The 22,248-nt window shown below is 40.4% G+C and overlaps 5 protein-coding genes across 5 annotated transcripts; all 5 read left to right on the top strand.

Annotated features, from left to right (window-relative positions):
* Positions 1 to 1,405: 1,405 nt before the first annotated feature.
* On the top strand, positions 1,406 to 3,794 carry MELLADRAFT_89326 (uncharacterized protein; the record flags this gene model as incomplete). Its single annotated transcript, XM_007404527.1, has 3 exons — positions 1,406 to 2,020; positions 2,080 to 2,303; positions 2,375 to 3,794. The coding sequence occupies 3 exons, from the start codon at positions 1,406 to 1,408 to the stop codon at positions 3,792 to 3,794; spliced, it is 2,259 nt and encodes a 752-aa protein (XP_007404589.1).
* Positions 3,795 to 4,938: 1,144 nt separating this feature from the next.
* Positions 4,939 to 7,751, top strand: MELLADRAFT_76571 (uncharacterized protein; the record flags this gene model as incomplete). The annotated part of the gene is made up of 3 exons (XM_007404528.1): positions 4,939 to 7,114; positions 7,194 to 7,252; positions 7,341 to 7,751. The coding sequence occupies 3 exons, from the start codon at positions 5,039 to 5,041 to the stop codon at positions 7,417 to 7,419; spliced, it is 2,214 nt and encodes a 737-aa protein (XP_007404590.1).
* A 6,114-nt stretch (positions 7,752 to 13,865) lies between these two features.
* Positions 13,866 to 14,950, top strand: MELLADRAFT_70703 (uncharacterized protein; the record flags this gene model as incomplete). The annotated part of the gene is made up of 5 exons (XM_007404529.1): positions 13,866 to 13,962; positions 14,058 to 14,168; positions 14,237 to 14,421; positions 14,504 to 14,688; positions 14,797 to 14,950. The coding sequence occupies 5 exons, from the start codon at positions 13,871 to 13,873 to the stop codon at positions 14,929 to 14,931; spliced, it is 708 nt and encodes a 235-aa protein (XP_007404591.1).
* Positions 14,951 to 15,729: 779 nt separating this feature from the next.
* Positions 15,730 to 17,411, top strand: MELLADRAFT_41791 (uncharacterized protein; the record flags this gene model as incomplete). Its single annotated transcript, XM_007404530.1, has 3 exons — positions 15,730 to 16,134; positions 16,248 to 16,580; positions 16,662 to 17,411. The coding sequence occupies 3 exons, from the start codon at positions 15,813 to 15,815 to the stop codon at positions 16,877 to 16,879; spliced, it is 873 nt and encodes a 290-aa protein (XP_007404592.1).
* Positions 17,412 to 19,331: 1,920 nt separating this feature from the next.
* MELLADRAFT_102028 (uncharacterized protein) lies at positions 19,332 to 19,859 on the top strand (the record flags this gene model as incomplete). The annotated part of the gene is made up of 3 exons (XM_007404531.1): positions 19,332 to 19,428; positions 19,548 to 19,631; positions 19,723 to 19,859. 3 exons carry the CDS (start codon positions 19,332 to 19,334, stop codon positions 19,857 to 19,859), a joined length of 318 nt encoding a protein of 105 aa, XP_007404593.1.
* Between the last annotated feature and the right edge of the window lie 2,389 nt (positions 19,860 to 22,248).

Genomic DNA, 22,248 nt, shown 5'->3' with positions numbered 1-22,248 from the left:
AGGAGGCACATCAATCAGATACAACCTCGGCACACCGATGAGAACAATAGCAAAGCAGGGACGGTGGAAGTCGCTTACTTACCTAAGATACCTGAAAGCCTATTCCGAGGAAGACATAGAAGATACGATAAAGTTCTTAAAAGCAATCGATGAAAGAAACGTGGATGTCTAGCAAGGAATGATGAGACGTCAGTAGTAGTACAGGACGAAGATCATGTGGCGGGCGCGCATGAATACTGAATACTAGTTCAATTGAGTAGAAGAAACTTTATTTTGAAGCAATTGAGTTGGCGAACCTGATATTGAGGACACGGTCCGGGTGTCGTCGGTATGGGTGAGCTCAGGTGGCTAGGCGACGAGTAGAGGACCGGTACTGCCTAGTGATGGGTCCCGGAGCTCAACCGTACAAAACCCGTCTCAAATTATCGGAGGGTGGGCGGGTCTGAAGGGCGCGAGGCCGGCCAAGAGGTTGGTTCACGAAAACCAACCCAGAGGCAGGGCTCAGCCACTCCCCCACTGCGACCTCTCTGACGCGCATGTAAGAGAGGTCCACTGGGTGCGGATTCACATCATTTAAGAATCCCATCGCGGATCAACCCCACCCTACAGTCCGTAGCTAACTGAGGAGTGGGTTGAGGGAACCGCAAGGCACGCAGTGGTTCCTATGCCCACGGTGACTTAGCGGAGGTGAAAATGTGCATGCACACGCGCACGAGAAATTGCGCCAACCAAGTTGAGAATTTCATTTTGGAATCCTAGAATTCTCAACGAAAACCTTTTTCACCTCGCAAGACAACGTCAAGGCTCAATTTATAATTAATCTCAACCGAGATAATTCATCTCCTTTTTCGAACACATTCGGAAAAATTTTTTAATACCTCCCCCCCCACCCAACAGTGAGGAAACGCTTTATATAACGAGTACAAAGCGGGTTTTTTAAGAAACGGGTTTTAAAATAACTCGGAAAGTTACACGAGTTAAGGATAACTCGAAATTGAATCCCACCCACCGACCCAGGGCGCGAGGCCGGCCAAGAGGTTGGTTCACGAAAACCAACCCAGAGGCAGGGCTCAGCCACTCCCCCACCGCGACCTCTCTGACGCGCATGTAAGAGAGGTCCACTGGGTGCGGATTCACATCATTCAAGAATCCCATCGCGGATCAACCCCACCCTACAGTCCGTAGCTAACTGAGGAGTGGGAGCAGGGAGACCATCCTGTGTAGGTGACTCATTTTGAGTCTTGACATCGCATGTATGCGGTACCCTGGCTTTGGTATGCGGTCCGTCCCATGACCAGGGAGTCCTGGGCTCGGGATAACCACGGTTGCGGCCTTCAGTTCAACTTCCACCACCAATCATCAACACTACCTCATCATCATCATCATCATCATCATCATCATCATCATGTCGACCAAAAACCCAGGAGTCTACAATCTTACCCGAACGATCCGTGCTATCCTCAAGCGTTATCGAAAAGAAACACCATCATTGATAATGCATCTTTACTCTACCGGCTTTCGTCTGGGTCAACCCGACTCGACCCTTCATGCGTATGACGGTGAACTGAAACATTGGATAGATTGCATTCGTGAACAGAAGATGCCCAACGATATATTAGATGTTTTGGATGAATCAGATGTTAAATTTTATGATGGCTGCCTTATTGTCGAAGTTCATGATCATCGAGCAATTGAGCAAGGAGATCAACCCCCAACAAATGATGATCCATCAGCGTCTCAAAACTCTCCTCATCCAACCTCTTCAGCTGTTGCACAAATTAATAGATCTAAGAAAGATAATACTAATCGCGATCCTCCTCAAGATCTGCCAAACGATCAGGTGACACTTCATCGTCTTGTGCTTAGCCCTACTTGCGAAACTCTTTGGAAAGATCTTCAGATCATGAATGAAGCAAGGATATCTCACATGGCAGGAATCGCAAAAGAAATAAAAGGCTCTCAATACAAGTGGGGACCTATGACTGAAGAGGAAGCCGTAATTGTAGAGTCTGCAATTTTGGTATGTGCTCCTCGCTCTATGAAGGACTGTCATGGGTCCTGATCGATACCGTCTCGCAGGAAAGGACAACTCCACCATTGTGTTTATCTCCTAGCATAATCACCACCCGCATCGCAAACCAATTATTGTGTGATACTACCCTCCAACCTTCGACTCATCAAAAAGGTCCAAGAAAACGACCACTGAACTCTGGCGAGGAAGAAGCGATGCGTAGGAAACGCGATAGACAAGAGAAATACATGCATATTGCAGATGAAAGCTATGGACAGGCGTTCGCACCGACGTATGGGATTCATTTCTTTATTTTACATCGCTTTCGACCTCTGTGTTCAATACTTTCCCTCTTCTTGATAGGTTCTCGCGGGTTGATCTCATCAAAAGGATGCGAAATACGTCTTTGCAGCTTGCTCAAGCTCAAGAAGACTCTTTGTCCGCCTCTCAACAACCCGATCAAGCTCATAGCCCTGCTCCTAATTTGCCACCTAGTGGTGCTCATCATGAGCAGCGCATGGCCCATTCCACTTCTGCTGATTCAAAGCAAGTCACCTCAGCTGAGGCATATCCACCACTACAAGGCACGAACGCCCTTCAACAGTCCATCCATCATCCTCAACTTCCGAATCCAGCAGCCCAGGCGGCCGCCATGTCACCTCCCTCCATACCTCCCCCAGTCGCTTGTGCTCCTATCCCCACTAAGAAAACTGCTGGTGCAAAGAAGAAGGGGCTTGCAAATAAGAACCAACTTGAGGACGGCGTATCTGAAGCTGGTTCGCCAGCTGCTGTACTAGCCCCCACTAAGAAACTCAGCAAGAAAGCGATCGCTAGGCTCAACATGACGCCCGAAGAACTGGCCGCAGATGACGAAAAGAAGAAGCAGAGGGCAGAGGCAAGACGATTGGCAAAAGAACGTAAATTGGCCGCTGCTGCAGCTCAGAATCTCAATAATACTCAGCCTAACACTCAACAATCCCGTCCGCTCCCGAATTCGACTACAAATAACAATCAGCCAACTCATGCAAGTGGTGTATTACTCGCGGGTCAAGGTGGAAACATTCCTGTACCGGTCGCCAATGCTGGGATTGGGCTCCCCCAGGGTCACCAAGACGGAATTCCAGTGTTCACCAATAACTCGATTTCGGTGAACAACTCTAGTCACATGCAAAACGCATCGATCCCCACGATGCTGTCGAACAGTAATACCTCCCTGTCATCTCACAATCACAGCATCCCCGTCCCATCGCTTAACACCAACAGTATACCGGTGCCTATGTCTAAGCCTGATCATAGTATTCATGTCCCGTGCAATAATATGATGGATGGAGCCAATGACTCGAATATGCAAATAGACGTGAATCACAGTATTCCTGTCTTTTCAACAAATCATGATATCGCAGTAGGACACGTAAATCATGGGCGTCAGACTCATTCTAATGGGATCCCAGTTCCGTCAGCGCACGATACTTCAATTGGGATTCCTGTTCTTCAACCTAACAACCCAGGAGGGTGGCCATCGATGAACATCGGTGGTCATCATAATGTCTTTCAAGCTGGATATCAACATGGTCATCATCCTCACAACCTCCAGCGCGATCCTCACGCTATAGCTGGCAATAACAATGGAAACGAGATGGATATACATGTTCAACAGCAACAGCAACAGCAACAGCAACAGCAACAGCAACAGCAACAGCAGCAGCAACAGCAGCAGCAGCAACAACAACCACAATTCACTCCAAACCCAACAGGATACAAAAACAACATCAATCCCTGGTAGCTTACCAATCTTTGATCACTCCATACTGGGGAGGTGGTGACATACCTCGAATCGACTATCAAAATTACACCTGTGATCATATGAATTAATGCGGAGAAATTTCAATCATGTGGAATTTGATCTTCATCAACTCAAATGTTCAGACTCAAAGCTATAAAGATGTAAAAACTGTATGACCTTATTTTTCGATTTTCTGTGTTGTATTTCACAAGACGCCTGTGTCTTTTTTTACTTCTTAGTTGTGCTGAATTGGTATATAGAATATGTCTATATGATCATTGATCTTTTTGTAAAGTTTTGATTCGATTATTGTGAATAATTATACTTCTTGATTGTACCAGGTTGATCATCTGCCAACACCTATATACCTTTAATTTTGGCTCGCCATGAGCTTTTGGTGTTTCAAGTGGATCCTTGATACTTATGTGGCCAAGAACCCGGCTGAATGATTCTAGATTTTAAAATTGGTAGGGGCGCTTCTATCAACCACAGCAACTCAATCTTAGGCCTGGTTTCTAATTTTGTTTGAGTTCATTCTTGAAGGGTCATATCTGGAATTGGTGAAAGGAAGTCCCCGTCGCATTAGTTCAGCTTGAGGTCTTGTCTATCTAGAACTGTTCTACAACATACATTGGAAACCAGAGCTGTTTACACCACCAAACATTGGATATTCTGTGTAGCCTGCGCCAATAAAAATCCTCAGTGCAAAAGTGAGCTTCTGATCTAGATTGACAAAACTAAAAAGGCCATTGAGCAACTTTCACACCTGCCGACCCCTATCTAGGTTGTTTGTGGAATTGACGCTAGAGTCAAAGGAGGTTCATGTCAAAGATTTGGAATGGTGAACCGTCGCAAGTTCAACTTCTATCTTGAGATTACATGTGATGCAGTGTTACTGTTTACATATACAGCCGTTTCAAGAAAGGTTGACAACTTTTTTTGGAGAAAGTTGTCTCCGCAGCGGGTAAAACCAGAGACAAAACTTGATTTACAGGTTTATTCTTTTCTGTATTCTTCCAATTAGCCGAGAGACAAAATCGGGTGAGGGACAAAACAGGACAAAACCCGGGTTTTGCACATTGGCGAGATTTTCAAAAAAAAATCAATCTTTGTTGAAACAGCTGTACACACGCGCTATGGAAAAGCAGAAAGTCAAGTTTTGAGTTGGAAATCACACAAGGTCAACACAGGTCAACACTCAAGACTCAAAAGTCAAGTCTGAAGAGAAGAAATTAAGAAATCAAATGACATCCTCACCTTCACCTTCACCTTCAATCTCTTCTTTACCTTCAACTTCAAATCAAACCAATCAAAACAACAACAATCACAAACAAACTCTCAATCCATCTTCACTTTATCCTATAACTGGCAATTCTCATTCATCTAGCAATCGATCAACATCTCAGCATTCCAAATCTAGTCTTTCATTTCAACCTATCAAGATCATCACTCCTAAGAAACATCGTCTTAAAAAACCTCAAATCAATCAAACCGTACTCGATGCAGTTCGAAACGTTGGGCTGCCACACACCCTTACTCAGACGCGCTCTTTGCCCATCCCACCCTCTTCAACCACCCAGATCACCCCCAAGCGTGTCAAGCCTCCAATTCTTAAATCTGCTGCAACATCTCCACCTCTCATCTTAACTCAACCAAAGCTTTCTCGGATCCCCTCGAACGTTAGATCGTCTTCGTATCAAGGTACAGTCCAACAATCAGGATCATCAGGGTCATCGAGGTCGATAAATGCCCTTTCTCGACCCGAATCTACGGTGACCCCTTCGCCTCCCGCGCCGTCTTTGCTTCCGGTCGATCATCGAAGCTCACCTGCTGTATCGATCAGTTCAAATATGACTCCCTCTCCATGTTGCCAACCTTCTCTAGGTCCACCCCGTCCATCTTCGCGTCAACAGCCTAACAGTGCGCCTATCTCTAGACAAAGCTCTGTCGTCATTAGCTCTGCTTCAGATGATGGTCTTCCAGCTTCAACCACACCTCCTAGGCGACCTCTGGTCTCTGACCCCCCGCGAATCCGGTCTGGACATCCTGAAGTAGATTACAGTGAAATCTTAGAGGACCTGCGCAATCCGCCTCCACCTTTTACGGCACCATCTTATCCGCCCCCACTCGGTGGTCCTCCCGCAGCTCCTCCGTCGGATATCTCCTTTGGTCACAATGGTCGGCCTCATAGCCCTCCGCCAACTTATGCACAAGCTGCGCCCGAATGGGACCTCAGCCTGGATTTATCAGAGCGCGTTGCGGCTTGGGATCGTTCACATCGTGTCTGCACGCTCGCGGAGCATGATCAACAAACCGTCTGGGTCCCGATCAGACTGGTCATCGGTCCTTCACCACCATCTTCACCATGTGCACCTCCAGAAGATTCAGGCTTCCCGCACTCCTCAGATTCAGCACCCGCGTCTGACATCAGTGCCACTAGCCAATTGCCTCGAAGATCCTCACCTTCACCGCCTCTTACTCAACCATCAACTTCAAATAATTTGAAGCCAGAACTGATAACGCTGCCCAGATCCGGCGTTACTGCGAATTCGCCAAAGCGTATACCACCCCCGATCCCCCCACCGCGTCCAGCCTTCATATATCCTACCTTGCAATCACGCCTATCAACTGATCCAACTCGAAGAAGACCACCTCCCCCGCCGCCGCCATCCAAATCGCCCAACAGTTCTACAATTCTTTCGCCCACCCATGCGCCCCTTCCTGCATCGCCGGCTGAAGTGAATAGTATGTTGAGACGTGGATCAAGTCTTCGGCGACGTCCACCGCCACCACCACCTTCAACATCAACACGCGCAGCGAGAGTTTCGATGATCGCCAACAGAGGAGAAGGATCTGTGTTGGCAAGAGAAGAGAGGGCATTTAACCGTCGAAGCTTACCTGTTGAGTTGGAAGGGCCTCGACGTGAAGAATTGATGAATATAGGAATAAGTGAAACATTGGTCGAAGAAGAGGAAGAAGCTGACGAACAAATCGTGAGTGAAACGGTGGTAGAAGAACTCACTAGGACGAATGATGAGAATATCACAAGTGCGAATGAAGTTCAAGAACATAGGTTTACTGAATTGGATTTATTGGTCTTGAGATTAGAACGAGGAGAAGCTACATATGAAGAAATCCAAATGCTTTCAGATTTAATGGGATCTTCTAGTTCTCATTCCTTAGGTTTGTCTGAACCTGGTATTGGAAGAGGTATTCAAAAGATTGGAATCATTGAAGTGGTTTCAAGAAGGATTGATAAGGAAGGAAAAGTCAAGACTAAGTTTCGTGTGAAGGAAGGAGTGAGATGTAATAAATGTATGGTAAGCTAAAGTTTTGAGATTTCTTTTTTTTTGCTTTAGAAGTGAGAGATGCTCATTGATGGTCAATCTTTGAATGTAGATTTGTTTGTGTCAATTTAGAGAAAATGAAAGTGTGGGTGTTTTAGCATGTGAACATGTGTCAGTAATCCATCCATGATTCTTAAAACTTTGGTTTCGATTTAAACTCATGAATTTGATCTTTTCTTTTCGTGGTTTCAATCATTAGATTTCATGAAGAATGTATTTGTTCTTGGCTTAGAAGAAAAGCTGAATGTCCTATATGTAAACAATGGGTTGGATCTTAAGATTGATATATCTATATCTAATAATTATTTTTTTGAATACCTTGGTGATCAATTCTCGAGAGATTCTTTTGCATTTTGTATTTCTATGATTTCATTAGGTCTGGTGTGGTGTTGCTGTATGATTGACCTTTTTTTTAATATTGTATTATATATCTCTTTTGATTATTAAGATGGAAGTTGAGATTGTGATTGAATGAGTTTTGATGCTTTGGGGGGGCAATAAGCTTTTAAACAAGCTCTTGTATTTCTTTACTATAAACCTGATCTCATTGACTTGATTTTTACTTGGTAGATTTAAGTGTGGGTCAACTAATCTTGCTTTCACCTCGGGACTCGTTTGTATCAAGCTCATAAAAGTGACCAATATAGGTTAAAGGTTTATTTCTACAACTGGAAAGATACTCATCATTGGAATATGGGCACATCTCAAGATTGTAGATATCTGCGAATGAACATCATCAAAGCTGAAGTTGAAATAAAATGGTGCAATAGTATTTTTACAACACCCAATATCAATGGTATTCAAAACTCGAGAAACTGGTCCAAGAAGTGTCAAGAAGTGACATCTAGAAACTTCTTGGACACCTCAAGATGTTTCTCGGCTGCAAGATGTTTCTCGGGTCAAATCCATCCATATTTGGAAAACAGTACACCTGTATTTCTCATCACGTTCCCCTCTGTGCTCCTCCTTCTAAAACCCGCATAATTCAACTTCAATCATATGGCGGATATACCACCTTCGAATTCCCCTCTTTCTCGTACTCCATCGGCCTCGTCATTTGCAGGACAGGCTCCACCCATTCTTCACTACCCTTATACATTTGTCTCGCCAACTATCAATCCACACTCGCCACTTCTCCACCACCACCATATCTCGCCCAGTATCAACCCGCAAATTTGGGGAACTATGTCTCAGACACCCCAACAACCTTTGATTCAATCTGAAGAAAAACTTCCTACCGATCCAGATTCGACCCAATCTATTTCAAATCCCAAGCGTGCAAAGGGATCTCGCAAAAAACCTGCTCCCAAGTCGAACAGCAAACCACCATCTTCCCCTGTCCGTTCTCGAACCGGGTGGCGCACAGACAAAAATAAGGACGGCAAGACACCGCTTTGGACTGTAGTTGAATGGCTGATAACTCCTGATGGTGATGGTCATCGTATAGACTGGTGGAGAGGTGAAGGAGGAACTATCAGCAAGGGAAGCGTAGCCGAAGAGGTTGCCAAGTACCTCGCTGAAAACGGATTTCCAAACATAAAACCTACCGCAGTTGAATTCCAGGTATGTCTATCCACTCCTTGAACATCATTTACATATGTTAATTACGGGTGAATTTCTTTTGGAATTAGATCCGAGAACTTGAGAGAAGTTACCGCGACGGGCGTGACTTCCGCAAAGGAACGGGCGAAGGTGTAAAACAAAAACTCATGGAGGATGCAATTCGTGAGAAGGAGGAAAATGGGTACTCGTCTGATAGCGAGGCATGGAAGGAGCGACTGTCATTAGTAGAAGATTTGTTTGATGGTCAGTTTTTCCCTTATGTTTGTGTGCTTTTAGATATACAACTAATCTATATGTAATACATCTTTATTTAATCTCCAAAGCATTGCTCAAAAAAAATGTCTATATTTTGAAGAAATGGCCCCAGCGTTTGGAAGACAAAAGGCAAACTCACCAGACGCTGTGCAGGAATCTAATGACGTGATTGATTTAGATGCCATATTACCTTCTCAAAAAAATAAAGAAATGACTGTTGACCCCAAAGACAATCAACTCGAGGCCAACCAAGCTAATCAAAACAAACACAATGATGATCCTTTCAATGACGAAACTTCCCTTGATCGACTGTTTGCTGGAATCAAGAGTCCCCGTTTTGAAGTGTTACATGATGATGATGAAGATCAACATGAAAACAAAGAACCTGAAAACTTGAATGATGTCAGCGTCAAAGAATCAACAAGTCATGAGGTTCATAGCTCATCTCGTTCTAAGGTTTCAAAAACTCGTCATGCTTCCCCTCGAAAAAGCTCATATGTGGCATCATTTGATTCGACAAACGGTGGAAGAAGCAAATCCTCTCGAGTCAACTCAGGTGCTTCATCTTCAGTTTTAACTAATCACTTACCATCACGAGAAGAACGCGATGCTGAGTGGGAATTCAAGAAAAAACACATGTTAGCCGAGCAATCAGCCAGACAATCAGAAGTCCTCTCTAACAACAAACTCACCGATGCGATCACTAAGAGTTTAAACCCGGGGACCAATGAGCACAGTCAATCATTACAGGAGCTCCAAATCAAAAGGGAAACTTTGAATTACGAACAAGCCGAGTTAGATTTTAAAGAAAGAACTTCGGAAGAAACAAGAGAGCTCAAGAGACGTCGAGAGAATCTGGAATTAATCAAATTTGAGAAAGAGTTGGAGAGTCAAAAGAAGAAATCAAAAATAGAAGATATTTCCATGCGAGGACGCCTGTACAAAGAATACATGGATAACTTCAGTATGAGCTTGACCGAAGCGAAAGAAACTGTGGATCAAATGTTGGCAGAAGAATGAGCGGTACTTAGAGCAACAACTACTCTTGATGAAAGTAGGCTGAACTCGTTTTGGTCATAATTGTTGGTATTTTTGGATTGTCTTTTGTCTTCCAAACAATGGTTCATAGGATTTGTTTTTAGTCATGATTTTTATTATTTTTGAATCGTCTTGTCTCTTCCAATTTTTGGAGAAGTCACTATTCAACTGTGTTTGATGTAATACCAAACTGTTTTCTTTGATTTCGTTTGCAAAACTTCTCCTCGGTCACTGAATTTATCCAAAACCAAATAAACGTTGGTAAAAAGGTTTCTGCCTTACTTTGAGTGGAAGAACAATCTATTGGCCTAACACAATTGAAAACAGTAAGACAAGAAGAACAACCTTTAAAAACGTTGATCGATTTAGATCATTTAACCATAATAAGGCAAGAAGATAACATTTTCAAAAAAACAGCACGATTTAAATTCTGAATCCTTGTGTGAGTCGACTTGAAATTTGACTACAACGTTTTTTGTAATGATTTCACATAAAGAAATTTTTAATTGTTAGAAAAAAGAAAGGCAAAAGAAACTGTGATCGAAGAGTTTTAATCGACTATCGAAAATATCAATCATTTCATGATTAATATTCCTTCATTCTGAGCAAAGGAATAGATGCAGCAAATCACACTTACAAACATCAGACTACTTCTCCCATTAGACAACAGTATTCTGCAAATACTTCTTTGCGTAAGGAGTCATTGTTATCGGCAAGCACTGCGTTAACTACTGCCGGGGTCTCTTCCCAATATTGTCGCTCTTCCTCACGCTTGGCTGCATTAGGAAGACCATAAGAAAAGGATGTGCGTTCATCCTCCGACAAAAGAAAATTGTGGAGCAGACAACACGCCATCAAAAGCGCGTTTGCCCGTTTCATTGACCGTTTGTCTCGCAAAACCAGTCGCAATTCCTTCATCATCTGAAAGCGTGATTTGAGCATTCCATTCACGTGTTCAATTACCGTTCGTGCCTCACTAAGATCTTTATTAAAGGCATTCTTGAGACCAGGAAGTTGGCAGTCCGAGTTTCTCTTGAAGAGAGGAAGGGTGCAATTTGAGGCGCTGTAACCTGAATCGGCAACTATATACTCTCCCTCGGAGAAGTAGCGACCGGGTTGACACCAAAGCTACAGACTTGATCAGCTTCTGTAATTCTTGAAAGAACCCAAAAAAATAACCAAAAATTAAACCTTACTGTTGAAGTTCTGAGAACTCGCTGGTCATGAACACTTCCACACCATCCATGGCGTGCAAAAGTAATCCGCCGCCGATGATCACACACAATCATTGAATTAAGTCCGTAGAAATACTTTCGGGTCCAGTAGTCCTCTTTGCAGATGACTGGACCAAAAGCCAAGGGGATAAGTGTCCCGTCAACAAACCCTACACATCCCTTCAAAGCTGGGTGATCCTCAGCGATCTCGTTCCTGATGATTGCACGTTCCTGTGGGGATGGCCAGCTAAGATATTGAGGCTGCAATTCAAGGATCGCCGCTACACATCGCCATGTGTAGTTTTCAACACTCCCCTCTGGAATTGGTACCAAAGTCAGTAACCGAAAACGAACTACATGCTTTATAAACAAGCACCAACCCGAAACACCTAATAAACGGCCAATGAGTGAAACTTGTCCCCCATTTCCCGAAAGGCCCATATTCGCTAGGGCAACCAAGAGTTGGACTTCAACTTTTGCTTGAGAATTGCTGGAATGGTTTCTGAAAACTTGGCTATCTTGAATCTTACGAAACAGGGTAATGAAGCTATCCTTTTTCATTCGCGCCTGATTATATCATCAAAGCAGTCGTTAGAAACAATTCAAAAGACTGTAAAGAAAAAAGAGAGCTTGCCAATTTCATGAATATGGTCTCTGAAGCGATCATAATACCATTGAAGAGCTCGTGGGAATGATCTCGTTTGCGGAGGGTTCTGGAAGTCAGGTATCGCTGACTTTCCACACGTTCCAGTTCCGCCAACCATAATTCTACTTCGTGGGTCTTCAAATCAAAGTCTTCAAGTCTTCCTGTCCTTCTAGTTTTCAGGATGAAACCCAAAGTTAAGCGAGTTTTTGGCATAAGTGGAAGATCTGGTAGTAACTGAGGCAGGAGGAGCAGAGTTGATAGTGATTTTGAGGTGTTTGAGGGATGCTTTGCTGAAGATAGATGAAGTATGTTGTCTTTGGGATAAGCAAGGAGGTGGCGTGATACCTTTCTCAGGACTTGTAGGACTTGTTGTCGGGATGAGACCCGCGGCATCTTGAGATGTGAGGCAAAGCTGGCAAAGGGTAAGTGGAATAGAGGTCTCGAAGGTGCTTTCAAATATTTCCGAGAAGTGTCAAGAAGTGACATCTAGAAACTTCTTGAGGTGTCCAAGAAGTTTCTAGATGTCACTTCTTGACACTTCTTGGACCAGTTTCTCGAGTTTTGAATACCATTATTGAAACTTGAAAGTGTTGAAATTGAATGATCAAATTGGAATCCAGATTCCAGTGTATGTAACAGTATGTATGTAGGTTTCAGGACATGTAACTTCTGCACGTGACTTGACTGTCTTCCATTTTTTTTGACCACTTGATCTGATTCTGAACCGAATTCAAACTTTTTCATTTTCATTCAACTCAACCATGCCAGCACCAAAAACGTCGATCAACACAAACACTTCAAGAAAACAAAAGAAAAGTACAAAACCAACAAAACATTCATCAAAGCTAACACTTCAACAAATCAAAGAATTAGAATCACACATCAAACTATCACAACATCAAGATTTAAATCCCATCTCAGATTTAATCAATGTCCTGGTAGATTTAAAAGTACCAAACTCAGCTTTAACTTATGAATTGATTCATACAACGATTTATGCTTTACATAGGATCTTCTCAACACTTATTCGTCAAGGAAGAATTCACACTGCACCTATTTCTACACATTCAGAAGAAGCACTTAAAGTAGTCACTGAATGGTTAAAAGAAAGATATGATGAATATATTGAATGTGTTTTGGATTTGATTAAAGATGATCATGAGTATGAACAATTATCACTTGATGGACTTACGATCTTGATGAGTTTAGTTAGAGGAGAAAGTGAATTATCTACTTCACTTTCGATTCAACATTCGAAAGAAAATCCTGGTAAACCCATCAAAGTTCCGAATGGAGGTTTCAATAGTTTAACATTTAAGAAATTGGTGAAAACTCTTTTGATTGGTTCGCCTGATCAACCGTTTGTTCGAAAAGAAGTTAAAGTTGAATTTATTTTGAGGTATTTTAATTATTGTGATGATATTCGTTATCACTTTCTTAAAGATGCAGCGTAAGTGATTATCTCTATCTCAAATCCAGATATTCGAAAATTGATACTAAATCTTAACTGTCTTTAGATCTATATGTCAATGGAATAATCCAACTCCAATCAATCATCAAAAAAAATCACCAGACTCTAATGAAGTAGATGCTCAAACCTCAAGATCGATTGTTCAAAACTTATTACAATATTTAGAAGCTTTAACCACCATGCCAACCGAATCAGAAGAATTAAATCAATTTTGGACAGGTGAACCACCTATACTGATAAACCCTAAAAAACGTAAACCCACTAAATCTTTAAAACAAAACAAAAAATTAAAAATCTCAAATGATGGTAGTACTGGAATCTTTGATGATTCATCAGATGAAGAAGAAGAAGATCCGGAAGAAAATGTGAAGCAAAAGAATGAGAAATTACATCCTTTATTACATTTAAAATCACATCAAAAGGTCTTTTCGGAATGTTGGATTTCGTTTTTAAGTTTAGGTTTAATTGAATCTGAAATCAAAAGAGTTTTAAACATCTTACATCTTCAAGTGATTCCTCATATGCCAGATCCCAAGATCTTGATGGATTTCTTGGTCGATTGTATTGATTTAGGTGGTACTTTATCTATACTTGCTCTTAATGGATTATTCACTTTGATGTCTAAACATAATTTGTGAGTTTTATTTGACTTTTCTAAACCTTTGGTTCTGGCTCATTCAATCTTGTTGAACTTCATCCTGATTCTTTGGATTTCGAAATCTCATGTAGAGACTATCCAGCTTTTTATACTCGTTTGTATGCTTTATTGGATGGCTCAGTTTTACATGCCAGACACCGACCTAGGTTTTTTCGAATGCTCAATACGTTTTTATCTTCAACGTAAGTGATTTTCAAAGAACTCGTGTCTTATGAACTCATGAATTGAATTGATATTCCTTTTTTCTTAGACATTTACCTGTGAATATTGTGGCTTCATTTATCAAGAAATTAGCTAGACTAAGTCTTTTTGCTCCACCTGGTGCTATTATTACGATGATTCCATTTTGTTATAATTTGATTAAACAACATCCTAGTTGTATGTCAATGTTACATCGACAAGATGCGTCTACTTCAGTGAGCGCAGAAAACGATGGTACGATAGCTTCTTGACTTTCAAAAATGAGAGACCAATTGAATTAACTAACCGGTTTTTTCTTTTCGGAAATCTTCTATAGATCCATTTGATATAAATGAACTTGATCCATTAAGATCAGGTGCAATCTTTAGTTCATTATGGGAATTATCGAGTTTAAGATCTCATTATTTATCTAGTATTTCGACTTTATCCAAAGTCTTTTCTGAAGCGTTTGATAAACCAAACTATGATTTAGAAGATTTTTTAGATCATACTTATAAAACTGTAAGTTTAGTTTTTTTCTGATTTTTTTCGTTTAATGGATTGAACTGATGAATCTTTTTGTTTTGTTTTGTTTTTCGATTGATGGGAATTTGTTTTTTCTTCTTTTAGTTGTTTGATACTGAACTTAATCGACAAATTAGAAAACCACCTGCATTAAGTTTATTTGCTACTTCATTTAAACCTTCTAAGACTTTAGATGGTTTAGAAGTTGATGATATTGTTTCACAGATTTGGAAGTTTTGAAAGCTTTGGTTTGGTTTGGATTTTAGTTGGTTTGGAATTTAATGAAGACTTCTTTCAGATTGATCATGAATTTTTTATAGTTGATGATATACTTTTGAATCTTATCAGCTGTTTTGAAAGAAATTGAATGGCTTGAGTCTTCATTCAAGTATCTGTGATGTTCACTTCTTCATTGATGATCTTCATCTTCATCATCTTGTTGTAATTGGGGCTTTCAGGTCTGAGTGGATAGCTAAATGACACATGCATTTTCGAATATTGAACAAAGTGTTCCTAGAGAGAAGGAAAAAATTGTTCTTCTTGGGCAATACATTTTCGGCGCCGAAGGCCGTGATCTGTTAGCCAAGTGATATGGAGTACAAGATGAGCAGTCATACAAGGTTAGGTAAATCATGTACTTGAGTGCTACACACTCCTGTCCTGTTCTGGCGGGAATGAGGTAACTTTCTCCCCTGGTAATGACCCACCTCAAGTTAGGTTATACCGAAATGAGTTAGGATCATTCTTATACATAAGATTAACCCTTTGAGGTTCTTATCTGGGGAGTCCGCGCGGTTCTCCTGTAGATGATCAAATCAGTCGAGGAGAATGAATGATGATGAGGTTTGAATATTATGTGGTATTACAGGGGGTTAGTGAGCCTGACGCCCTGGGAAAGGGGGATGGACGACATATGAGTCATGATACCAAAGCACCCTTGATAAGTTGACTTTGTGGAACAGTTCATTGGTTGTTTTGCATTTTGATTTTGAATTCATCCAAGTTTGTTTTTGAAAATGTTGACCCGATTGATTCCTACGACCCGATCTTTACTTCCTCAACTTTCACTATCTCATCTTCAACCACCTTCAAAGCCTTTCTCACCTCAACGCTTCATAAAGATGATCAACACTACCGCATCAGATGGGAAACCAATCGTACCTAACTTTCCTGTCACGCCTCGTCCTACCGATCTCACTCAAAGAACTCCAGCAAGTCGTGCAGCATGTGTGATAATTGGAGATGAGATTCTTAATGGGAAAACACTCGATACTAACTCACATCATCTGGCTGGTTTACTATTTCGATCGGGTATATCACTTGATAAGATTGAGATTGTTCCTGATATTGAAGCGGAGATTGTCGAGTGTGTTCGTCGGCTCTCAGAGCCTGAGTCAAAGTTTGATTTGATCTTCACATCTGGCGGGATTGGACCAACGCATGGTATGTTTATGATCGGTTATCATCCTACACTACATCCCACGTGGCACACACCCCCAAGCGTGTCAAGATCACTGATTATTTATTTTTGATCGATCGAACTGGGTTACCACTAGATGACATCACCTACCAATCCCTTGCCAAAGTATGGGATCCAGCCGGTGAACTGGAGTACGATGCCGAAACTATCACTCGCATGGATACTTACATGTCAGGACGTAACTCTACTGCCAAACTCAACCCAGCTCAGCATGAAGCAAGGAGACGAATGGCACTGTTTCCGAAAATGGATCGTGAGGTACTCTTTGTGGTCCCACATCTTTGGGTTCCTGTTGTTCAGCTACGACGGCGTCTGTTCATTCTACCCGGTGTACCTACCTTATTCACCCAACTAGCCGACGCTCTCGTCGAAAACTACATCCCTCTGCCACCTAAAGCCAATCAACCACGTAAGATCTCATTTCTTGTTCCGATCATGATCATGGTTTCTCTCTGTTTTGCCTAGAAACTTATCGTATGAACTTTTACAGATCGTCAATTTGTGGTGACATCTTTAACGGAATCGAGTATTGCACCATGCCTCAGTCGATTTGCTACACAGCTGGCACCAGCTGGGATCAAACTGGGTTCTTATCCGAACTTTAGTAGTGGTCAAGTGACAATTTCACTTATTGGACCTGACTTTAGTCAACTTTCAAAAGCTGCACTTGAACTTGAACATCAACTTGAAGAGCTTTATGAGAATTGAAGAAAACATCATTCGATTTCAGAAAAAATAAATAAATAAAAATACATCCAGAAACAAAATCATTCATCTTTAACTAATACATTTTGAAGATGAATAATCTAAACAAACTCGTTTTTTTTCTATATCTACCTAATCTACTTTTTTTGCATGAGTTTAATAATGGCTCCTTGGTTTGTCGTCATCATGTCAACAAGGAGTTCAAATCTATACATGTAAAACTATCTCAAACATTATTCGTACTATTCTAATCATTATCTTAGGTACGATCGTATCACATTTCTCTACATCCTTTAATTATTCAAGTCTTCGAATCATATGGGGTTTCATTCTTTTCAAAAGTCTTTTGCCTTTTTCGAAAAACATTACCCAAGGCTCTCATCTCGTCCTTACATTTGATTTGTAATCTTTAATCTTACTTTTTCTTTTCTTTTCCGTAGTGTATTCAATTCAGTGTTCATTCCTTTCAGAATGTGGTACTCTTTTTTTGAGGTTAATTATCTTATGTAATCAATACAAATTTTTATCGTTTTACAAAGAAGTTATGGATCAGCGGATAGATGATTGTAGCTGATAAGTGGTAGATTGATGATGGGATTTTTGTTCCACGTCATTTGTTTTCTTCGATTGGTTGAGTGGGTCACACTACAACATATCAAAGTCGGTAACTTTGAAGAGTGCAGAGATGGATTTGTGTCTGGCAAATCAAGTGTTTCCCCCGGGATCCCCTGTTCATGTTGGCTTTCGGCTGAGCTTTTAGGGTTTTGATTAATAGAGTTAGGGGTTATGTACACCAGTGGGGCAACTTGGAATTTTGTCCAACCAAGATTGTCCCCAGATCTCTGATGAAGATGAGGGTAGTAGAAAATGGTCATCAAGAAGTCAATTAAGAGATCTGATACTCATCCTCATATTGCGGACTTGATCAGCTATATTCGAGATCAAAATTGATCTTGTATAGGTGATTGCTTTTGATATCTTTACTTTCAGTTATCTCCATTGAACTTCTGAAAGTCGCATTCGATCATCATGATGAGATATGATGAGGCTCAAGACAAGGCTAGGTCCGTCGGGTTGATGACCTCATTGCTTTAAGGCTTCACTAGGTATCACAGAGTGTTTTGCTCGAAAAATATTGTTGTTGTATTTTTAAAAGTGGGAATGGAGATTTCACGAGATTCTCCCACTTGAATCTTCTGACATCTTACAGTCTAACCCGCGCTGTTGTATACCCGCGCATATGCATATCCAGCCAAAATGCATAGGTTTTGGTCTCCACCACGCTGGTGCGGGCCAAAACAAGATTTTAATTGCATATTGCATGATGCATAGGGTCAAAGCAAAAAAAATTATATCTTGGAAGCGGTATTGCATAGGTCAAACCCAGTGATGTGGTGGTGATACTGACAAAAAGCAACAGCAGTTGTGCTTTGGAATGATCAGCAAAGTGATATCACCCACCTCACACGATCTTCGGCTCCCTTAGATCAATTTGCATCTTTTTTCATCATGTCTGCTACTGAAAACAAGGAATTAGCTCACATAGAGGGCACTGGTACAGCTTCTGGTCTCAAATTGGACAACTCTTTGCAGAAGTATGCCGAGATGCTTGAGTCCGAGCTGTTTTTTGGTAACAAAAAACAAGTGGCAATAACTGATTTCTTCCAACGTGTGACTATATCTAACACTTGATTATCAATAGCCTTCAAAAATACTTCAATTTCTTTCTTTTTGTACATGTCGTACCAAATAAGCACAAGTCCTCAAAAGTTATTGTTTGTTGACTGTTTTTTGTAACACATTGTACTTGATAAAGCATGTTCTTGAAAACAATTGTTTTTGTTTCTTTCTGTACATATTGTACTAAATAGACAACAAATGTCCTCAAAATTAAACACTTTCTTACTGAAGTTTTCCCACCTTCACCCTCTCTTGTCCCATATGGGTGGGGTAATACAATAACCGTACTAATGCATAATTCTATGCAATACACCCCAAAATCTAAATGCATATTTTTATGCATTTTGGGGGTGTAGGTCAAAAAGCATAACCCGTCTAATTGCATAGGAAAGTGAGTCTCCCCAAATTATGCATTAGCGCGGGTTAGACTGTACTCAAGTTCTTATGTTGTGATGGTCATCTATCTTGCATACATATATCGGCTTATATAGCGGTTGGGGAGATTGCTATTTATTTATAAAGATTGATAAAGTTATCTGATCAAGATGTTCAAGCACGCCAGGCTTCAAAATAAAAGGTCAAGTCTTTGGAATGAATCGACAACAACCAGTTTTATTCCTCCAAGTTGATTCTTATTATCTTGAGTTAATAAGTTGATATTTACACGCTTCTTTTATAAAAAAAATACCAAGTGATCTAAGCAGAGCTTTACATACTTCATTTCAAGATAAATACTCCTAGAGATATTTACATTTATTTAGATTTTTTAACAAAGATGAGATTTTCTATGCTCACTTTGTTTTGCTTGATTGTTGGATACGTTGCTGGTTTACCCTTTATTAAAACACATGGAAAGATAGATCACTTAACTGGTTAGTCATAAGTCAAAATTTTCTTTACGATTTTTCTTTTTGTCTAGATTTAAATCTATCCTGATGACTTCTTTCATTGATTCTCATCATCTGCACGTCTTGATTCCTCTCCTGTATAGTCTTAAAGAATCCAAGTCAGATATATCCTCGAGATGTAGACTTCAAGATTAAACCTTACGCACCTAAGTATGATTCAAAAATAGGTTAGAACAATCATTCTCTCTCAAAAAAAAGGAAATATCTTCTTACCTTTTGTATTACCAAAACTTGATTTTTTTTTCTTCTTCTTCTTAGGTTTAAAATCAGAATCACCTTTATGGCCAAGAAGTTATGATCGAATCAGAAGAGTGTTGTATGGAGTTAAATGGTCAGGTGGACATTCTAAAGATTTAACTTCTATATCAAACGTTCAAATTAGTAAAATTATTTAAGAAAAAGACTTTCTTTCCTTTTACTTGAAAGAAAATGTTTAACAAGACATCTCGTTAGGAATTATGTGGTATGAAATTTGAGGATTAGGTTTTGGTTCATTGAATTGAGTTTGTTAGGATCGAGTTGATGGATCAAGAAAATGATGGAGTGAGGAGGGTTTTTTTATCATTCATTGAATTTGTTTGGATCAGAGTGCTTGGTTTGTGAATTGATTGGGTCGCTTACTTCGCTTCCACAAGAGCTCCGGTAAACTACATTGAGGGGCTCTTGACCGAATTTCTATATGACTTTGAGCCTTTTGAATTTTGTGGGGCGAGTGAGGAATTTTTGTCTGAAATTACTGATACTTCGTTTCAAAGAATCTGGGGATTTGCTTGAAAGAAAACCTTTCTTTTTCTTCATACTGTCACGACTCACTTTCTGCTATAGGCGAGTCAACTTGACTGTTTGAGTTAGAAGTGCATTTGGTGTGCTCATACAGAAATATCGATCTTGCGAGTACATGACATTGAGATGGGCTCATTGAGATGATGCAAAATCAAGAGCGCCAAAGTCCTTGCAATGTGATGAAGGTGTTTCGCTGTGACATTTCTTTGCTTGTGAGATTTAGAATGTGCGTCTCCCTCGTCGATTTTGATGATTGACCTGGTGGCAGTGCAGTGGCGATCCGTCATCGCAAGTGCCCTAGTATTAGACCTTCATTACCCCATCTACGGCATATCAAGATAAAAATAATCGAGCAAAAAGTCTATGTGATCATTTAAAGTCTCAACCTCCAGATTTGCAACTCGTTTAGTAAACTGTTATTGGTATTACATTTTTCTCAACAAGTCAAAGGGAATGATTTGGTTTGAATTGATCAATCTCATGTGCTATGATGTGTAAACACCCTCTGACATGTTTATTGGGGACCTACCCTTGCATAAATCTCTTGGTGGGCTATCAGTCCGCTTATAAAACACGAAACCGATCAGTTGAGTGCACAGCCTCAAGATCAGAGTACTTCAGCTATAGTATATAACACCACTTCATCACTCTCATCCAACGTCTTTCTTCTCCGCACCTGGTTCATTTTTCTTCGCCACCTTCTCAGTTCTTGTGCATAAATAAGCTCTCCAATAGGTGATTTATCCTGCTTTCTTCCTTTTAGCTTCGTCGTATCTTTTGCTGAACAAAACTGTCATCCTATCTTTGGCCATCCCGGCAAACCTCTCAGCTTAAGTAATTAGAGCTTCCATACAATGATATCCACCAACCAGAACGAGCCTCAACCCTGCTTGTCACCACACAAGTCAACTTACCAGATCACATCTCCAATGAAAATACCCTCGGAATGTGAAGCCTCAAAAAGAATTGAAACTCTAGAAGTTCAGGAAATGGGACTATCAACCGATTCAAAGAATTTGTCGGGTGAGACGCCTCTGATGAGACTTAAAGGAGGTTTCTTAATACCATTTTGGTAAGTTTTGATTAAGTTTTTAAGTTTTTCTTTCTATTCTTGAGAAAATTGTTGGGTTTACAGATTTATGTTTTTTATTTGGTGAATTATTTTTTCTTTTTTAAAAGCTTTCCAATTCCATGTCACTGTTGGTTCCCATGTTGTTGGTGTGGTCCATAAATCTAGTCGATAATCTTCGAAATCCTCTTTTTTTAGCGTTGAGGAATTTTTTTTGAAATCCTTTGATCTTCATATGGCAAAATACATGAGCTATAATAGTAATACATATCAGCTTTTTGTTGATAATGAATTCTTAATCACTTCATTTCTTGCTTGAAGTTGTGGTCATAACATCATTCTTCATTCTTCATTATATATGCTACATATTATTTTGTTTCCTTTACCAATCTATTATTATGTACCTTGGTTATACGTGCCTTTGAAATATATAAGACTCAATGTTCTTCTCTACTTTCTAGTTTATCTTTCTCTCATTCATTCTGTCTCTTGTACCACTAGGGATTGTTTCCTTTCATCATATTTGCGTTTTCTTTGCCTTACCATGAGAACCTCACATTAAGCTTTACATTCTTAAGATGAAAAGTTTTATGGATTGGAGAATGTTTTTTTTTGATTTGTAACAATTGAAGTTCTATAAGAAATTCTCTTTATCCTAATTGTGTACTCAAAAAGCTTGTCCCAGTTTTCCCGCCAAACTGCTCGAGTTTGGCGCGGAATTTTCGGCAAGCTCTGTAAGAACGACAGAGTGTATCAAAGTGATCCATAAAAGATTGACAGGAAATTAAGGTTTTAAAAAGTTTCATTTTTTTCTTTCAACTTCTTTTCCCATTGATTTCGGCACGCACTGTGTTTTTCTTTTGGATGAATTAGACAGAAGCATGTGAAAAAAACATAAAGTGTTGATGATTTTTAAAGGTAGATCATAGTAG

The sequence above is a fragment of the Melampsora larici-populina genome, assembly GCF_000204055.1.
Source record: "Melampsora larici-populina 98AG31 unplaced genomic scaffold MELLAscaffold_2, whole genome shotgun sequence".
NCBI lineage: Eukaryota > Fungi > Basidiomycota > Pucciniomycetes > Pucciniales > Melampsoraceae > Melampsora > Melampsora laricis-populina.
This window is presented reverse-complemented; position numbering and strand designations above follow the sequence as displayed.